The sequence below is a fragment of the Salvelinus sp. IW2-2015 genome, linkage group LG2 (genome assembly GCF_002910315.2).
Source record: "Salvelinus sp. IW2-2015 linkage group LG2, ASM291031v2, whole genome shotgun sequence".
In the NCBI taxonomy this organism is placed as follows: Eukaryota; Metazoa; Chordata; class Actinopteri; order Salmoniformes; family Salmonidae; genus Salvelinus; species Salvelinus sp. IW2-2015.
Genome location: NC_036839.1, coordinates 3,086,918 through 3,100,835, shown reverse-complemented (window position 1 = coordinate 3,100,835; position 13,918 = coordinate 3,086,918). Strand labels below are relative to the sequence as shown.

At 39.5% G+C, this 13,918-nt stretch overlaps 1 protein-coding gene across 1 annotated transcript; it reads left to right on the top strand.

The window, feature by feature from the left end:
- Positions 1 to 4,661: 4,661 nt before the first annotated feature.
- LOC139028685 (zinc finger protein 180-like) lies at positions 4,662 to 13,707 on the top strand. The gene is made up of 2 exons (XM_070446653.1): positions 4,662 to 5,645; positions 10,998 to 13,707. The coding sequence occupies exons 1-2, from the start codon at positions 5,237 to 5,239 to the stop codon at positions 11,969 to 11,971; spliced, it is 1,383 nt and encodes a 460-aa protein (XP_070302754.1). The 5' UTR covers positions 4,662 to 5,236; the 3' UTR covers positions 11,972 to 13,707.
- Positions 13,708 to 13,918: the final 211 nt, after the last annotated feature.

The window sequence follows — 13,918 nt, the reverse complement described above, 5'->3', positions numbered from 1 at the left end:
AGGTTCAGTCAAGACTCATGCCAAAGACTGATCCTAAAGTAACCTACCCAAGGCCCTACAAGAGGTTCAGTCAGGACTCATGCCAAAGACTGATCCTAAAGTAACCGACCCAAGGCCCTACAAGAGGTTCAGCCAGGACTCATGCCAAAGACTGATCCTAAAGTAATCTAACCAAGGCCCTACAAGAGGTTCAGTCAGGACTCATTTGTGGATGAGGTTCAGAATGTGCGATGGCTGGAAGTGTGTAGTGAGGATGATCCTGAAAGGGCACTGAGTGTGTTTATGAAATGATTTATGAGTATTGTTGATAAGCATGGCCCCATTAAGAAAACAGACTAAGGTCAAACGATGCCCCAGGGATGGATGAGCTGAGAAATGTAACGGTTCAACGTAATAATACCAAAAAGGTAGTGGACAGATCTGTCTGATGAGCAAAGTTATTGTAAATGAATACATCTAGTGACCAAGCTAGACCAGTTATTGTAAATGAATATATCTAGTGACCAAGCTAGACCAGTTATTGTAAATGAATACATCTAGTGACCAATCTAGATCAGTTATTGTAGATAAATACATCTAGTGACCAAGCTAGACCAGTTATTGTAAATAAATACATCTAGTGACCAAGCTAGACCAGTTATTGTAGATGAATACATCTAGTGACCAAGCTAGACCAGTTATTGGATGAATACATCTAGTGACCAAGCCTAGACAGTTATTGTGATGAATACATCTAGAGAGCCAAGCTAGACCAGTTATTGTAGATAAATACATCTAGAGACAAGCTAGACCAGTTATTGTAGATGAATACATCTACTGACCAAGCTAGACCAGTTATTGTAGATGAATATCTAGTGACCAAGCTAGACCAGTTATGTGGATGAATACATCTAGTGACCAAGCTAGACCATGTATTGTGGATGAATACATCTAGTGACCAAGCTAGACCAGTTATTGGATGAATACATCTAGAGACCAAGCTAGACCAGTTATTGAATAAAATACATCTATTGACCGAGCAGTCTAGTTTTGAATGAATACATCTAGTGAGCAAGCTAGACCAGTTATTGTAGATGAATACATCTAGTGACCAAGCTAGACCAGTTATTGTAGATAAATACATCTAGAGACCAAGCTAGACCAGTTATTGTATATGAATAAATCTAGTGACCAAGCTAGACCAGTTATTGTAAATTAATAAATCTAATGACCAAGCTAGACCAGTTATTGTAGATGAATAACATGAAGTGACCAAGCTAGACAATTATTGTAGATGATATATCTGGTGACCAAGCTAGACCAGTTATTGTAGATGAATACGTCTAGTGACCAAGCTAGACCAGTTATTGTAGATGAAATACATCTAGTGACCAAGCTAGACCAGTTATTGTAGATGAATACATCTAGTGACCAAACTAGACCAGTATGTAGATGAATACGTCTAGTGACCAAGCTAGACCAGTTATTGTAGATGAATACGTCTAGTGACACAACTAGACCAGTTATTGTAGATAAATACATCTAGAGACCAAGCTAGACCAGTTATTGTATATGAATAAATCATGTGACCAAGCTAGACCAGTTATTGTAGAATTAATAAATCTAGTGACCAAGCTAGACCAGTTATTGAGATGAATACATAAGGACCAAGCTAGACCAGTTATTGTAGATGAATACATCTAGAGACCAAGCTAGACCAGTTATTGTAGATAAACAATCTAGAGACCAAGCTAGACCAGTTATTGTAGATAAATACATCTAGAGACCAAACGTAGACCAGTTATTGTAGATGAATACATCTAGTGACCAGCTAACCAGTTATTGTAGATTAATACATCTAGTGACCAAGCTAGACCAGTTATTGTAAATAAAATCTAGTGACCAAGCTAGACCAGTTATTGTAGATGATACATGAAGACCAAGCTAACAAGTTATTGTTAATGAATATATCTGTGACCAAGCTAGACCAGTTATTGTAGTATGAATACATCTAGTGACCAAGCTAGACCAGTTATTGTAGATGAATACTCTAGTGACCAAGCTAGACCAGTTATTGTAGATGAATACATCTAGTGACCAAGCTAGACCAGTTATTGTAGATGAATTACATCTAGTGACCAAGCTAGACCAGTTATTGTAGATGAATACGTCTAGTGACCAAGCTAGACCAGTTATTGTAGATGAATACTCTAGTGACCAAAGCTAGACCAGTTATTGTAAATTAATAAATCTAGTGACCAAGCTAGACCAGTTATTGTAGATGAATATATAAGTGACCAAGCTAGACCAGTTATTGTAGATGAATACATCTGTGACCAAGCTAGACCAGTTATTGTAGATAATACATAGTGACCAAGCTAGACAGTTATTGTAATGAATAATCTAGTGACCAAGCTAGACCAGTTATTGTAGATGAATACATCTAGACCAAGCTAGACCAGTTATTGTAGATGAATATCTAGTGACCAAGCTAGACCAGTTATTGTAGATGAATACACTAGTGACCAACGTAGACCAGTTATTGTAGATGATACTCTAGTGACCAAGCTAGACCAGTTATTGTAGATGAATACATCTAGTGACCAAGCTAGACCAGTTATTGTAGATAAATACATCTAGAGACCAAGCTAGACCAGTTATTGTAATGAATAAATCTAGTGACCAAGCTAGACCAGTTATTGTAGATAATAATCTAGTGACCAAGCTAGACCAGTATTGTAGATGAATACATTTAATGACCAAGCTAGACCAGTTATTGTAGAATGAATACATCTGGTGACCAAGCTAGACCAGTATTGTAGATGAATACATCTACTGACCAAGCTAGACCAGTATTGAAGATGAATACATCTAGTGACTATGCTAGACCAGTTATTGTAGATGAATACATCTAAGGACCAAGCTAGACCAGTTATTGTAGATGAATACATGTAGTGACCAATCTAGACCAGTTATTGTGGATGAATACATCTAGTGACCAAGCTAGACCAGGTATTGTGGATGTATACATCTAGAGACCAAGCTAGACCATTATTGTAGATAAATACACTGCTCAAAAAATAAAGGAAACACTTAAACAACACAATGTAACTCCAAGTCAATCACACTTCTGTGAAATCAAACTGTCCACTTAGGAAGCAACACTGATTGACAATAAATTCACATACTGTTGTGCAAATGAATAGACAAAAGGTGGAAATTATAGGCAATTAGCAAGACACCCCAATAAAGGAGTGGTTCTGCAGGTGGTGACCACAGACCACTTCTCAGTTCCTATGCTTCCTGGCTGAGTTGGTCACTTTTGAATGCTGGCGGTGCTTTCACTCTAGTGGTAGCATGAGACGGAGTCTACAACCCACACAAGTGGCTCAGGTAGTGCAGCTCATCCAGGATGGCACATCAATGCGAGCTGTGGCAAGAAGGTTGCTGTGTCTGTCAGCGTAGTGTCCAGAGCATGGAGGCGCTACCAGGAGACAGGCCAGTACATGCCAGAGCCAGTTATTTGTAGATGAATACATGTAGTGACCAAGCTAAACCAGTTATTGTAGATGAATACATCTAGTGACCAAGCTAGACCAGTTATTGTATATGAATACATCTAGGACCAAGCTAGACCAGTTATTGTAGATGAATACATGTAATGACCAAGCTAGACCAGTTATTGTAGATAATACATCTATGACCAAGCTAGACAGTTTTGTAGATGAATACATCTAGTGACCAAGCTAGACCAGTTATTGTAGATGAATACATGTAATGACCAAGCTAGACCAGTTATTGTAGATAAATACATCTATTGACCAAGCTAGACCAGTTATTGTAGATGAATACATCTAGTGATCAAGGTCAAAAGAAAGAATATTATCAGGACTAAATCAAGGCTGATGGAAAACATCTATGGACAACTTTGATTCAACACAAGTGGCAGACATGTTTGAATTCCTACCCATTGTAACATTCATTACCAAAACCACCTGACACTGCAAATTACTTGAAATACTATTTGATGGGTCAGGTAGACACATTGAGGAATGAGTCCAATTGACGGCTCCCTGAATCGGACCGCAGAGTCTAGGAAAAGCAGCCAACAAGTGCTCAGCATATGTGGGAACTGCTTCAAGACTGTTGGAAAAGCATTCCAGGTGAAGCTGGTTAAGAGAATGCCAAGAGTGTGCAAAGCTGTCAATAAGGCAAAGCGTGGCTATTTGAAGAATCTCAAATATAAAATATATTTTGATTTAACACTTTTTTGGTTACTACATGAATCCATATGTGTTATTTCATAGTTTTGATGTCTTCACTATTATTCTACAATTTTTAGAAACGAGTAAAATAAAGAAAAACCCTTGAGTAAGTGTTCTAAAACTTTTGACCAGAAGTGTATATTATGTTATATAATAAATATGTAATAACGCAAAAACATAACTGTTTGTGCTTATAGGTAACCAGATCTTCAATACAACTAGGCTACTAAGTCTTTAACCACACTGTGTTGTTACACTGGTGAGTAAAAACTCATGCTTCCTAAACTTTAACTTTTCGTCTGAAAATGTAAATATACATTTTACTCAACTGCGTTACCCACTCCAGTCAGCAAATGGAAGTGTGGGAATTTAAGGCAATGCTGCTAGTGTGACGTATAATCTAGTGGACGTGTCGCTTCTTTCAACAGCAGCAAAAGTTAGTCAGCCACCTCGGTAGCTTGCTAGCCCAAATAGCCGAACCAATAAATCTCTTTAGACCCTTTCGTGTTTATTAGCCACTGTGTTTTAAACCCACTTCTGTCGTCTAGTTTGTTATCCGATTTAATTTCATATTTACGGTGTTGTTGTTATTAGTCAGCTAGCGGACTGGTTAAGTTAGCATTAGCCTAGCTAGCTAACATCTCCGACCATGAGGTTACTTAACGAAGTTCCTCAACTGCGTTGCCCACTCCAGTCAGCAGATGGCGATGTGCCTATTTTAGGTTCAAGCGATGCTGCCAGTGTGACGTTTAATCTAGTGGACGGGACGCTTCTTCAACAACAACAGCTAGTCAGACACCTCCGTAGCTTTCTAGCAAACATAGCTACAACATTCACGCTCTTTACACTGTTTTGGTGTATATTAGTCGCTGTGTATTAAGCACATTTCTGTCGTATTTACTTATTGGCCCATTCAATTATATATTTACGTTGTTTGTCAGCTAGCTGGTTTGCTAAGTTAGTATTAGCCTAGCTAGCGAACATCCCCGACCATGAGCTCACTAAGCTACTCTCCTCTTGGTAAAGAAGAGGTCTGCTGGATGGAGAAAGAAGCTCTCGTGAAAGAGGAGACGGAAGAGGAGTCTGTTACAGGAAAACAAGTAGAGGGTGAGGTTGTTACAGTGAAAGAAGAAGTGAAAGAAGTTGCAGTGAAAGAAGAGGAAGACGCGTTCAGAGTGAAAGAGGAGGGGGATGTTACAGTAAAAGAAGAGGAGGAAGAGAAAGAGGACGATGCAGTTTTTGGAGAGAAAGAGGAGGAGGAGAAGACTGTCACATCCAGAAAGGAGGAGGAAACTGAATTTCTGGTCCCGGTTTCCCAAACGAATCTTAAGGCATCTTATGGTTCTAAGCATGAACTTAGCCGTAATATGGTTTTGGGAAACCGGGCCCTGATTAACACTAGTAAGTACTGTCTGAAATACAGAGGCACAAACTCTGCAGTTGTTGAACTGATGTGTGGTGTTAAAGCGGAAATATGCAATTGCTACATCCAAATTTGGACTTTAAATTATTAATTTATAGCCATTGATTCTTGAAGAATATAACACATGCCTCATGAGCTTAGTTCAACTGTTGTACCCCATCAGAACCCCAAATAAGCTTTTTTTTACTCCATTGTTTAGAAACAATGTAAACCAACACTGTATAGCCTCAACATGGTTAAAACTATAATGTTGATATCATGGATGGTCAGTCCTTGCCTCCATAGGTCTGTCTATTGATTTGAGAGTAGTAACATTTCTCCAGCCCCATCCATCATTGTATTACCAAAACAGTGGTGGAATGACAGCTTTGTTATTGTTTGAACTGTAGATTGGTTGATTGGTGTGGCTTTTTTAAAGGGGCAACCTAGTTTTTAAACAGCAACAAAATGGCTGCCCAGAGACTTGTTTTGGTTAACAGCCGAAGGATGGGGTCTGGAGAAATGTAACCACTCTCAAATTCATAGAGAAAGCTATTTTAGCAACCGTAACCCAACACCCAGCTACCTCTTCAAGAAGTTCGGCCATCTTGGCGTAATAGTTATAAGGTGTTGCCTTGACAGTCGCTGGACCCAGGTTTGAGTTCAGCTCAGGGCTACCCCCTGAATTCACGGACTGGCCATCCATGATGTCATAATGATAGTTTAACCAGGTTTCTAGGCTATATAGTATATTCTAGAATTCATCCATGATGTCATAATGATAGTTTAACCAGGTTTCTAGGCTAGATAGTATATTCTAGAATTAATCCATGATGTCATAATGATAGTTTAACCAGGTTTCTAGGCTATATAGTATTTTCTAGAATTCATCCATGATGTCATAATGATAGTTTAACCAGGTTTCTAGGCTATATAGTATTTTCTAGAATTCATCCATGATGTCATAATCGATAGTTTAACCAGGTTTCTAGGCTACATAGTATATTCTAGAATTGCCAGTGTAGATTTCCTGTGGMMGTCAAATTGTAGAGCTGTTGATAAGTCGTATAATTTTCAGCATATTTTTTTTCACGCCATTACATCAATACAGCCCAACCAGAAGAGAAGAAACTCTTCCCGAACCACCTCCTCCTGCTGGCCTTCATAAATTCTGACGTTGCTGGTAATAGGCTTCACAAGCAGTCGGCAACCTACATTTGGAGTGCAAATTTATCTTACCATTTCTACAAATTTGCGTGCCAGTTATGTTTTAATATGCATATTTTCATGGAACAGTTTAGTTTAATTGATAATAGTATCTCAAAACCATTGTCTGTGATTAATCTACATTCTATCTAAATGAAAATTATACAAATCTAAAAGTAACTTTTATTGCCATTGCCAACTATGTAAAAAAATAGCCTACATAAAGCCAACAAATAAAAACATTGCANAAGAAACTCTTCCCGAACCACCTCCTCCTGCTGGCCTTCATAAATTCTGACGTTGCTGGTAATAGGCTTCACAAGCAGTCGGCAACCTACATTTGGAGTGCAAATTTATCTTACCATTTCTACAAATTTGCGTGCCAGTTATGTTTTAATATGCATATTTTCATGGAACAGTTTAGTTTAATTGATAATAGTATCTCAAAACCATTGTCTGTGATTAATCTACATTCTATCTAAATGAAAATTATACAAATCTAAAAGTAACTTTTATTGCCATTGCCAACTATGTAAAAAAATAGCCTACATAAAGCCAACAAATAAAAACATTGCAAATAAATATCCTATAAATCACACGGCCTGTCTACAACGAACTTGAAACATTGTATAAAATATTCTGGGCTCTCAGTTTCCCTCGCCAGTGAGTTTGGGACAGACACAGGTGTCGGCTATTTGTGAAAGGGATAAGAAGTAATCAGGTATTTTGACATTTCCAAAGGATCAGCGCATTACATTTTTCCCTTTCGTGCCGAGTGGTTATCGAAAGGGCGAGAACTGGAAATATTTTTTGAATACTTTAAGGAACTATTCTCATTTGCAATTGATTTTGATTAGACTTTGTTTACTTGCTGTTTGAGGTGAAGAGAGAAATTATTTGAGAAGCTCCACAGCTCATTAGTGGTGCAGCGTTATAGACAATCAGAAATACTATCAGACATCCCCAAATGGGCACATTTATAGGCCAACATTTGTGTGCAGGCCAGATAGATTAATCCTARTTCTATATGGGTAAGCAGGTGTGCGTCCTTACTCAACATTGACAGGAGTGTTTCAAACAAAAGACAATGAATACATTGACAAAACTGACGCATCTTTTGGGGTCAGGTCTGTGTGGTCTGCCAAGGGTCGTTTAATTTAGTATCCGTTTGGGTCGGCGTGGGGAGGGATTGTATTTCCCAATAGTATGTTGTACCGAAGTTGACCGACTGAAATGGAGCGTAATATAAGGAGCCACTAACTACTGTTCCCTGAAGGAGGGAAACAAGATAAAACACCTGTTTGGCGCCGCCCCTTCCTGGGTGGATGAAGAGCGGTATTAAATTGAAGGAATAAGTCCAAGCCACACGCTCATCCACCTGTGGAAGGCGGGGCTTCCAGCGAGGTGTGGATTTAATTGTATGTTGTACCTCGTTTCCCTRCTTCAGGGAACAGTAGTTAGTGGCTCCTTGTATTACTCTGGGAAAACAGTTTTCATGGGCACAGATCCTAAATAATTTCAGAGTTTGCTAAATCCAATGGTTGTAACTGAGAGTCACCTTAATTTTATTGACAACACCCAAATCGATGCTGTCATTAATGCGGTTCTTCAATAATTACACATTATACTTAATACTGTAGCAATTTAATTACAGTCACATGTTCAACTATCATCAGCTGATCCAGGACATCATTTTCTGAATGACAGTCACATGACAAACATCACGACATGCAACAACAACCAAAGTGCTTCTTCATTCATTACACTGGTAAAGACAGTTATGCCGTGCTCCACGTTGGATCCAACATCCCAAACAAATTGATGTTTATAATGTGTTATTGTCTACTTCATTTACAGTAGTGTCTCGTTACTCTGTTTGCGCACAGAGATACTTAGCTCATAATGTGTAGAGAACTGTTCCTTGATGGATAGGCTATTGTACAACACACAGAGCTATTTTCCTTTATTCAGGACATTTAGATTGACAACACATTACAGGGTAGCTTAGTGGGATTATTCACAAAATTATCTGGTGATCAGGTTATGAAATGTCATGACAAAGACATTTTAGTTTCCATGTTTCACCTGAAATATTAAATGATTTATAGTCCTAGGTCTGTTGTTGTTAGGTGAAGTTATGGGTCCTACAGTACATTTACATTTAAGTCATTTAGCAGACGCTCTTATCCAGAGCGACTTACAAGTTGGTGCATTCACCTTATGATATCCAGTGGAACAACCACTTTACAATAGTGCATCTAACTCTTTTAAGGGGGGGGGGGGGGGGGGTTAGAAGGATTACTTTATCCTATCCTAGGTATTCCTTAAAGAGGTGGTGTTTCAGGTGTTTCCGGAAGGTGGTGATTGACTCCGCTGACCTGGCGTCGTGGGGGAGTTTGTTCCACCATTGGGGTGCAGAGCATCGAACAGTTTTGACTGGGCTGAGGGGGAGCTGTACTTCCTCAGAGGTAGGGAGGCGAGCAGGCCAGAGGTGGATGAACGCAGTGCCTTGTTTTGGTGTATGGGCCTGATCAGAGCCTGAAGGTACGGAGGTGCCGTTCCCCTCACAGCTCCGTAGGCAAGCACCATGGTCTTGTAGCGGCTGCGAGCTTCAACTGGAAGCCAGTGGAGAGAGCGGAGGAGCGGGGTGACGTGAGAGAACTTGGGAAGGTTGAACACCAGACGGGCTGCGGCGTTCTGGATGAGTTGTAGGGGTTTAATGGCACAGGCAGGGAGCCCAGCCAGCAGCGAGTTGCAGTAGTCCAGACGGGAGATGACAAGTGCCTGGATTAGGACCTGCGCCGCTTCCTGTGTGAGGCAGGGTCGTACTCTGCGAATGTTGTAGAGCATGAACCTACAGGAACGGGTCACCGCCTTGATGTTAGTTGAGAACGACAGCGTGTTGTCCAGGATCACGCCAAGGTTCTTAGCACTCTGGGAGGAGTACACAATGGATTTGTCAACCGTGATGGCGAGATCATGGAACGGGCAGTCCTTCCCCGGGAGGAAGAGCAGCTCCGTCTTGCCGAGGTTCAGCTTGAGGTGGTGATCCGTCATCCACACTGATATGTCTGCCAGACATGCAGAGATGCGATTCGCCACCTGGTTATCAGAAGGGGGAAAGGAGAAGATTAATTGTGTGTCGTCTGCATAGCAATGATAGGAGAGACCATGTGAGGATATGACAGAGCCAAGTGACTTGGTCTATAGCGAGAATAGGAGAGGGCCTAGAACAGAGCCCTGGGGGACACCAYGGGTGAGAGCACGTGGTGCGGAGACAGATTCTCGCCACGCCACCTGGTAGTAGGTCTATGTTATTGTTAGTTGAAGTTATGGGTCCTACAGTAGGTCTGTGTTGTTAGGTGAAGTTATGGGTCCGATTTGGCAAACACTTAGTGGACAAACACTCATTGTCAGGCTGATAGTAAAGCTAGCCAAATAGCATTTTAAGTGTTTTTTTAAGTACGAAGCAGTTGATTTGCAACATTAACACAAACATTATATTCAGCAGGACATTCAAACGAGCATTACAAATGTAATCCAAAAGATATGTGAAATGTACTCATATTCAACCTGTAAATGGAGACTATTTTTGCTGTCAGCCTATGAGAACTCCCCTGAGTTTTCCACCACGGTGGTGAATTAGTGAATAGACACACAAACTTAATGTACGTTTCCTTGAGTAGCACTCCTGATCTTGCGCTGATAGTGAGCTGTAATTTTCAGAATACATTGTGAAAACTAAAATCTTCGCTTACCATTTTTGCTCCAGGCAGATATACTACATCCATAACTAGCGGTTTCCTCATTAGCAGGGAGGCGTTTCTGCAATCAAATTGTGTGCGCATCGGCCTCGTGCCGCAATTTTAGCAAACACAGAAAGGGGCCAATATTGGAGACCAAAAGTCATCTGGCACACTGCTTAGGATTTCAAAAACGTTACTAACTTATTTCTAGTTACCTCTAATGTGTAAACAAGACAAAATGACATGTTGCTAACTTGACTGTCTTAATAATTTAACAGACGTCAATTGTTGTACAACTTCATGGGTATGCTCTGGGCATCACCTTTTACTTCAAATAAACAGTGGATTTTTGTTGTTTGTAGGCCTTTAACCATCTGTTTAACTTTGTTGTTCACACAGGAGAGAGATGTGACTATCGTGGATCCTCTGGGGAGTCTCAACAACATCATGAAGCTGACGAGGCAGAGAAGAGTCTCTCCAGATCAGAACGCCTCAAGAAACACCAGCAGAGACCCACAGGAAAGAAATCTCATTGCTGCTCTGACTGTGGGAAGAGATTCAACTCTTCAGGGGACCTTAAAATACATCAAATAATTCACACTGGAGAGAAATATTTTGGCTGTGATCAATGTGGGAAGAGATTTACTGAGTCAAGCAGCCTGAAATCACACCAGAGAACACACACAGGAGAGAAACTATATAGCTGTTATCAATGTGGGAAAAGTTATACTACATCTAGCCATCTAATTGTACACCAGAGAACACACACAGGAGAGAAACCTTTTAGCTGTGATCAATGTGGGAAGAAATTTACTGTCTCAAACTCCTTGATAGTGCACCGGAGAATACACACAGGAGAGAAACCTTATAGCTGTAGTCAATGTGGAAAGAGTTTTACTCAAACAGAAAGCCTGATAGTGCACCAGAGAATACACACAGGAGAGAAACCYTATAGCTGTTATCAATGTGGGAAAAGTTGTACTACATCTAGCCATCTAATTGTACACCAGAGAACACACACAGGAGAGAAACCTTTTAGCTGTGATCAATGTGGGAAGAGTTTTGGTACATCTAGCCATCTAATTGTACACCAACGAACACACACAGGAGAGAAACCTTTTAGCTGTGGTCAATGTGGGAAGAGTTTTGGTCAATCTAGCGATCTGACAGTGCACCAGAGAACACACACAGGAGAGAAACCTTATAGCTGTGGTCAATGTGGGAAGAGTTTTGTTCAATCTGGCCATCTGACAGTGCACCAGAGAACACACACAGGAGAGAAACCTTATAGCTGTGGTCAATGTGGGAAGAGTTTTAGTACATCTGGCTATCTGACTATACACCAGAGAACACACACGGGAGAAATTTTGTAACTGTGATAAATGTAACAAGAGATACTCTGAGAAAAGACATCTTATCAAACATAAAATTACATACATGAAGGAAATGTTTCATGATATCAATAAAATATCCCACCTAGGAAAATGTAATTGAAAAGACGTTGAAAAGAAGAAGATGCCCGATGTCCAATTTACATTCGGTTTTAATTGAAAGTAAAAAAATATGTATTTTCGGTCGTTTTTTTCAATGACTTGAAAACAACTTAATTTCAACGTACTTGCAGCTTATACACATGGACGCAATATAATGAATTGGTCTATAATCATTTTGACTAACAATCTTACATCACTCCAGTATTTATTGACAACATTCAAATGCTAATTGTCTTTATTCTACTACTGAAGAAGCATGACTCAAATCACCTCATATTTCAAACATCCAGCCTGACAAAAAAAATTTTTTTTATTATTCCAGGCCTCACCATTAAGTTAATTATTGCCAATACATATTAACAAAGGAGTGTACATTTGGTTTTCATATTTCATATTTACAATTCATTTAACATTTAGTAATCATAATTATTCATGCAACCAACTGACAATTTTTGGTACAATTATATTGACATTGTTGCCCTGCTTTTAAAATATCAGGGTTCATTCTCAGATATGCCAACCCAAATGTACTAGAGCATGACATTGTGGACTGGGTCCCGATCCAACAACATGCCTATTGAGTGAACCCTGAAAAGAGAGAAGCTCCGCAGTGAGGTGGAAAGTTACTACGGATATTAAGGAGCTAATTCTAGAAGCTAGTGAGTTTTAGGAAGATGAGGGTTCTAGAAGCTAGTGAGTTTTAGGAAGACGAGAGTTCTTGAAGCTAGTGAGTTTTAGGATTCTATAGAAAGAAAAAGGAGAAAAGATACGATTGTATATTATTATTTAGAAGTGTTTTTTCCTGTTTTTAATTGTTGACAGCCAGTAGACACCATGTTTATATTGTAGAAGGTGAAGCATTGTAGTTGATTATAATGTGAAATGTAAGTTGTTTTCTGTTGGTGGTGAGCAAGCGTGTCCCACAAAAATATAGGATATATTTGTTGTCTTAAAGGGGAAGGTGTTAGAGTCAGGTTTTTCCATTTATGTTTTTAGGTTGGTCTTTAGCACACGTATAGCTCGTTAGCACGCAGTACATACCTGTGCTGGTTTGTCCATCTCGTTAGTGGGAAGGTGTTTCACCTGAGCTGGCCCAGGTTCTATTTAAGAGTGTCTGGCCCAGTGTTCTAGTTGTCTTGATAGATGTGGAGAGTCAGCACCTTTAGTTGCTCCACTTCCTGTCTTTTGTTTGCCTCTTCTTGGGCAGATTTAGTGGGTCTCATAGTGGGTGTCTTTTAGGTCCCAGTTGTTGTTACTAGTCAACTTTCAGTGGACACCCTCATAGTGTCTTTCAGAGCCCCTCCTAAAACCTGTTTAGTTGTGGTTGTTGTCAATAACTCTTTGTTAGTTCCCTCCTCTGTTTGAGCAACATTTCTGGTTTTCCTGCTGGCGAATATAACAACAAACAATGGAGTAAAACAAGCTTATATTTTGGGTTGGATATTTCATCCAATTGTTCATATTTGAATCAATTGCATTTCCTTAAAATGCTCATTAGTCTTTCAGTTGTTAATCTTCAGTTTTTTTATCCTCTTTTTTTCATTTTTTTCTGTGAAGCCATTGTGTTGCATCGATGTCTGAAATGTGCTGTATAAATAAAGCTTGATTTGAACATATTGTAAAACAAATTCACCCAATGACTGACCAATCAAAAATCTTGCAAACCAATTAACAAATATGTGCAAAAGCAACACCTAACTTAGTATGAAAAACAGTAAACATTCAGTATATCTTCCACTGTGTCAAAATAGTGCATGGTATGTAGATTTAGTATCACTTTTCAACCAACCCAGTAACTTTGCTGAAAATGATAAATGCCCCTGCAAC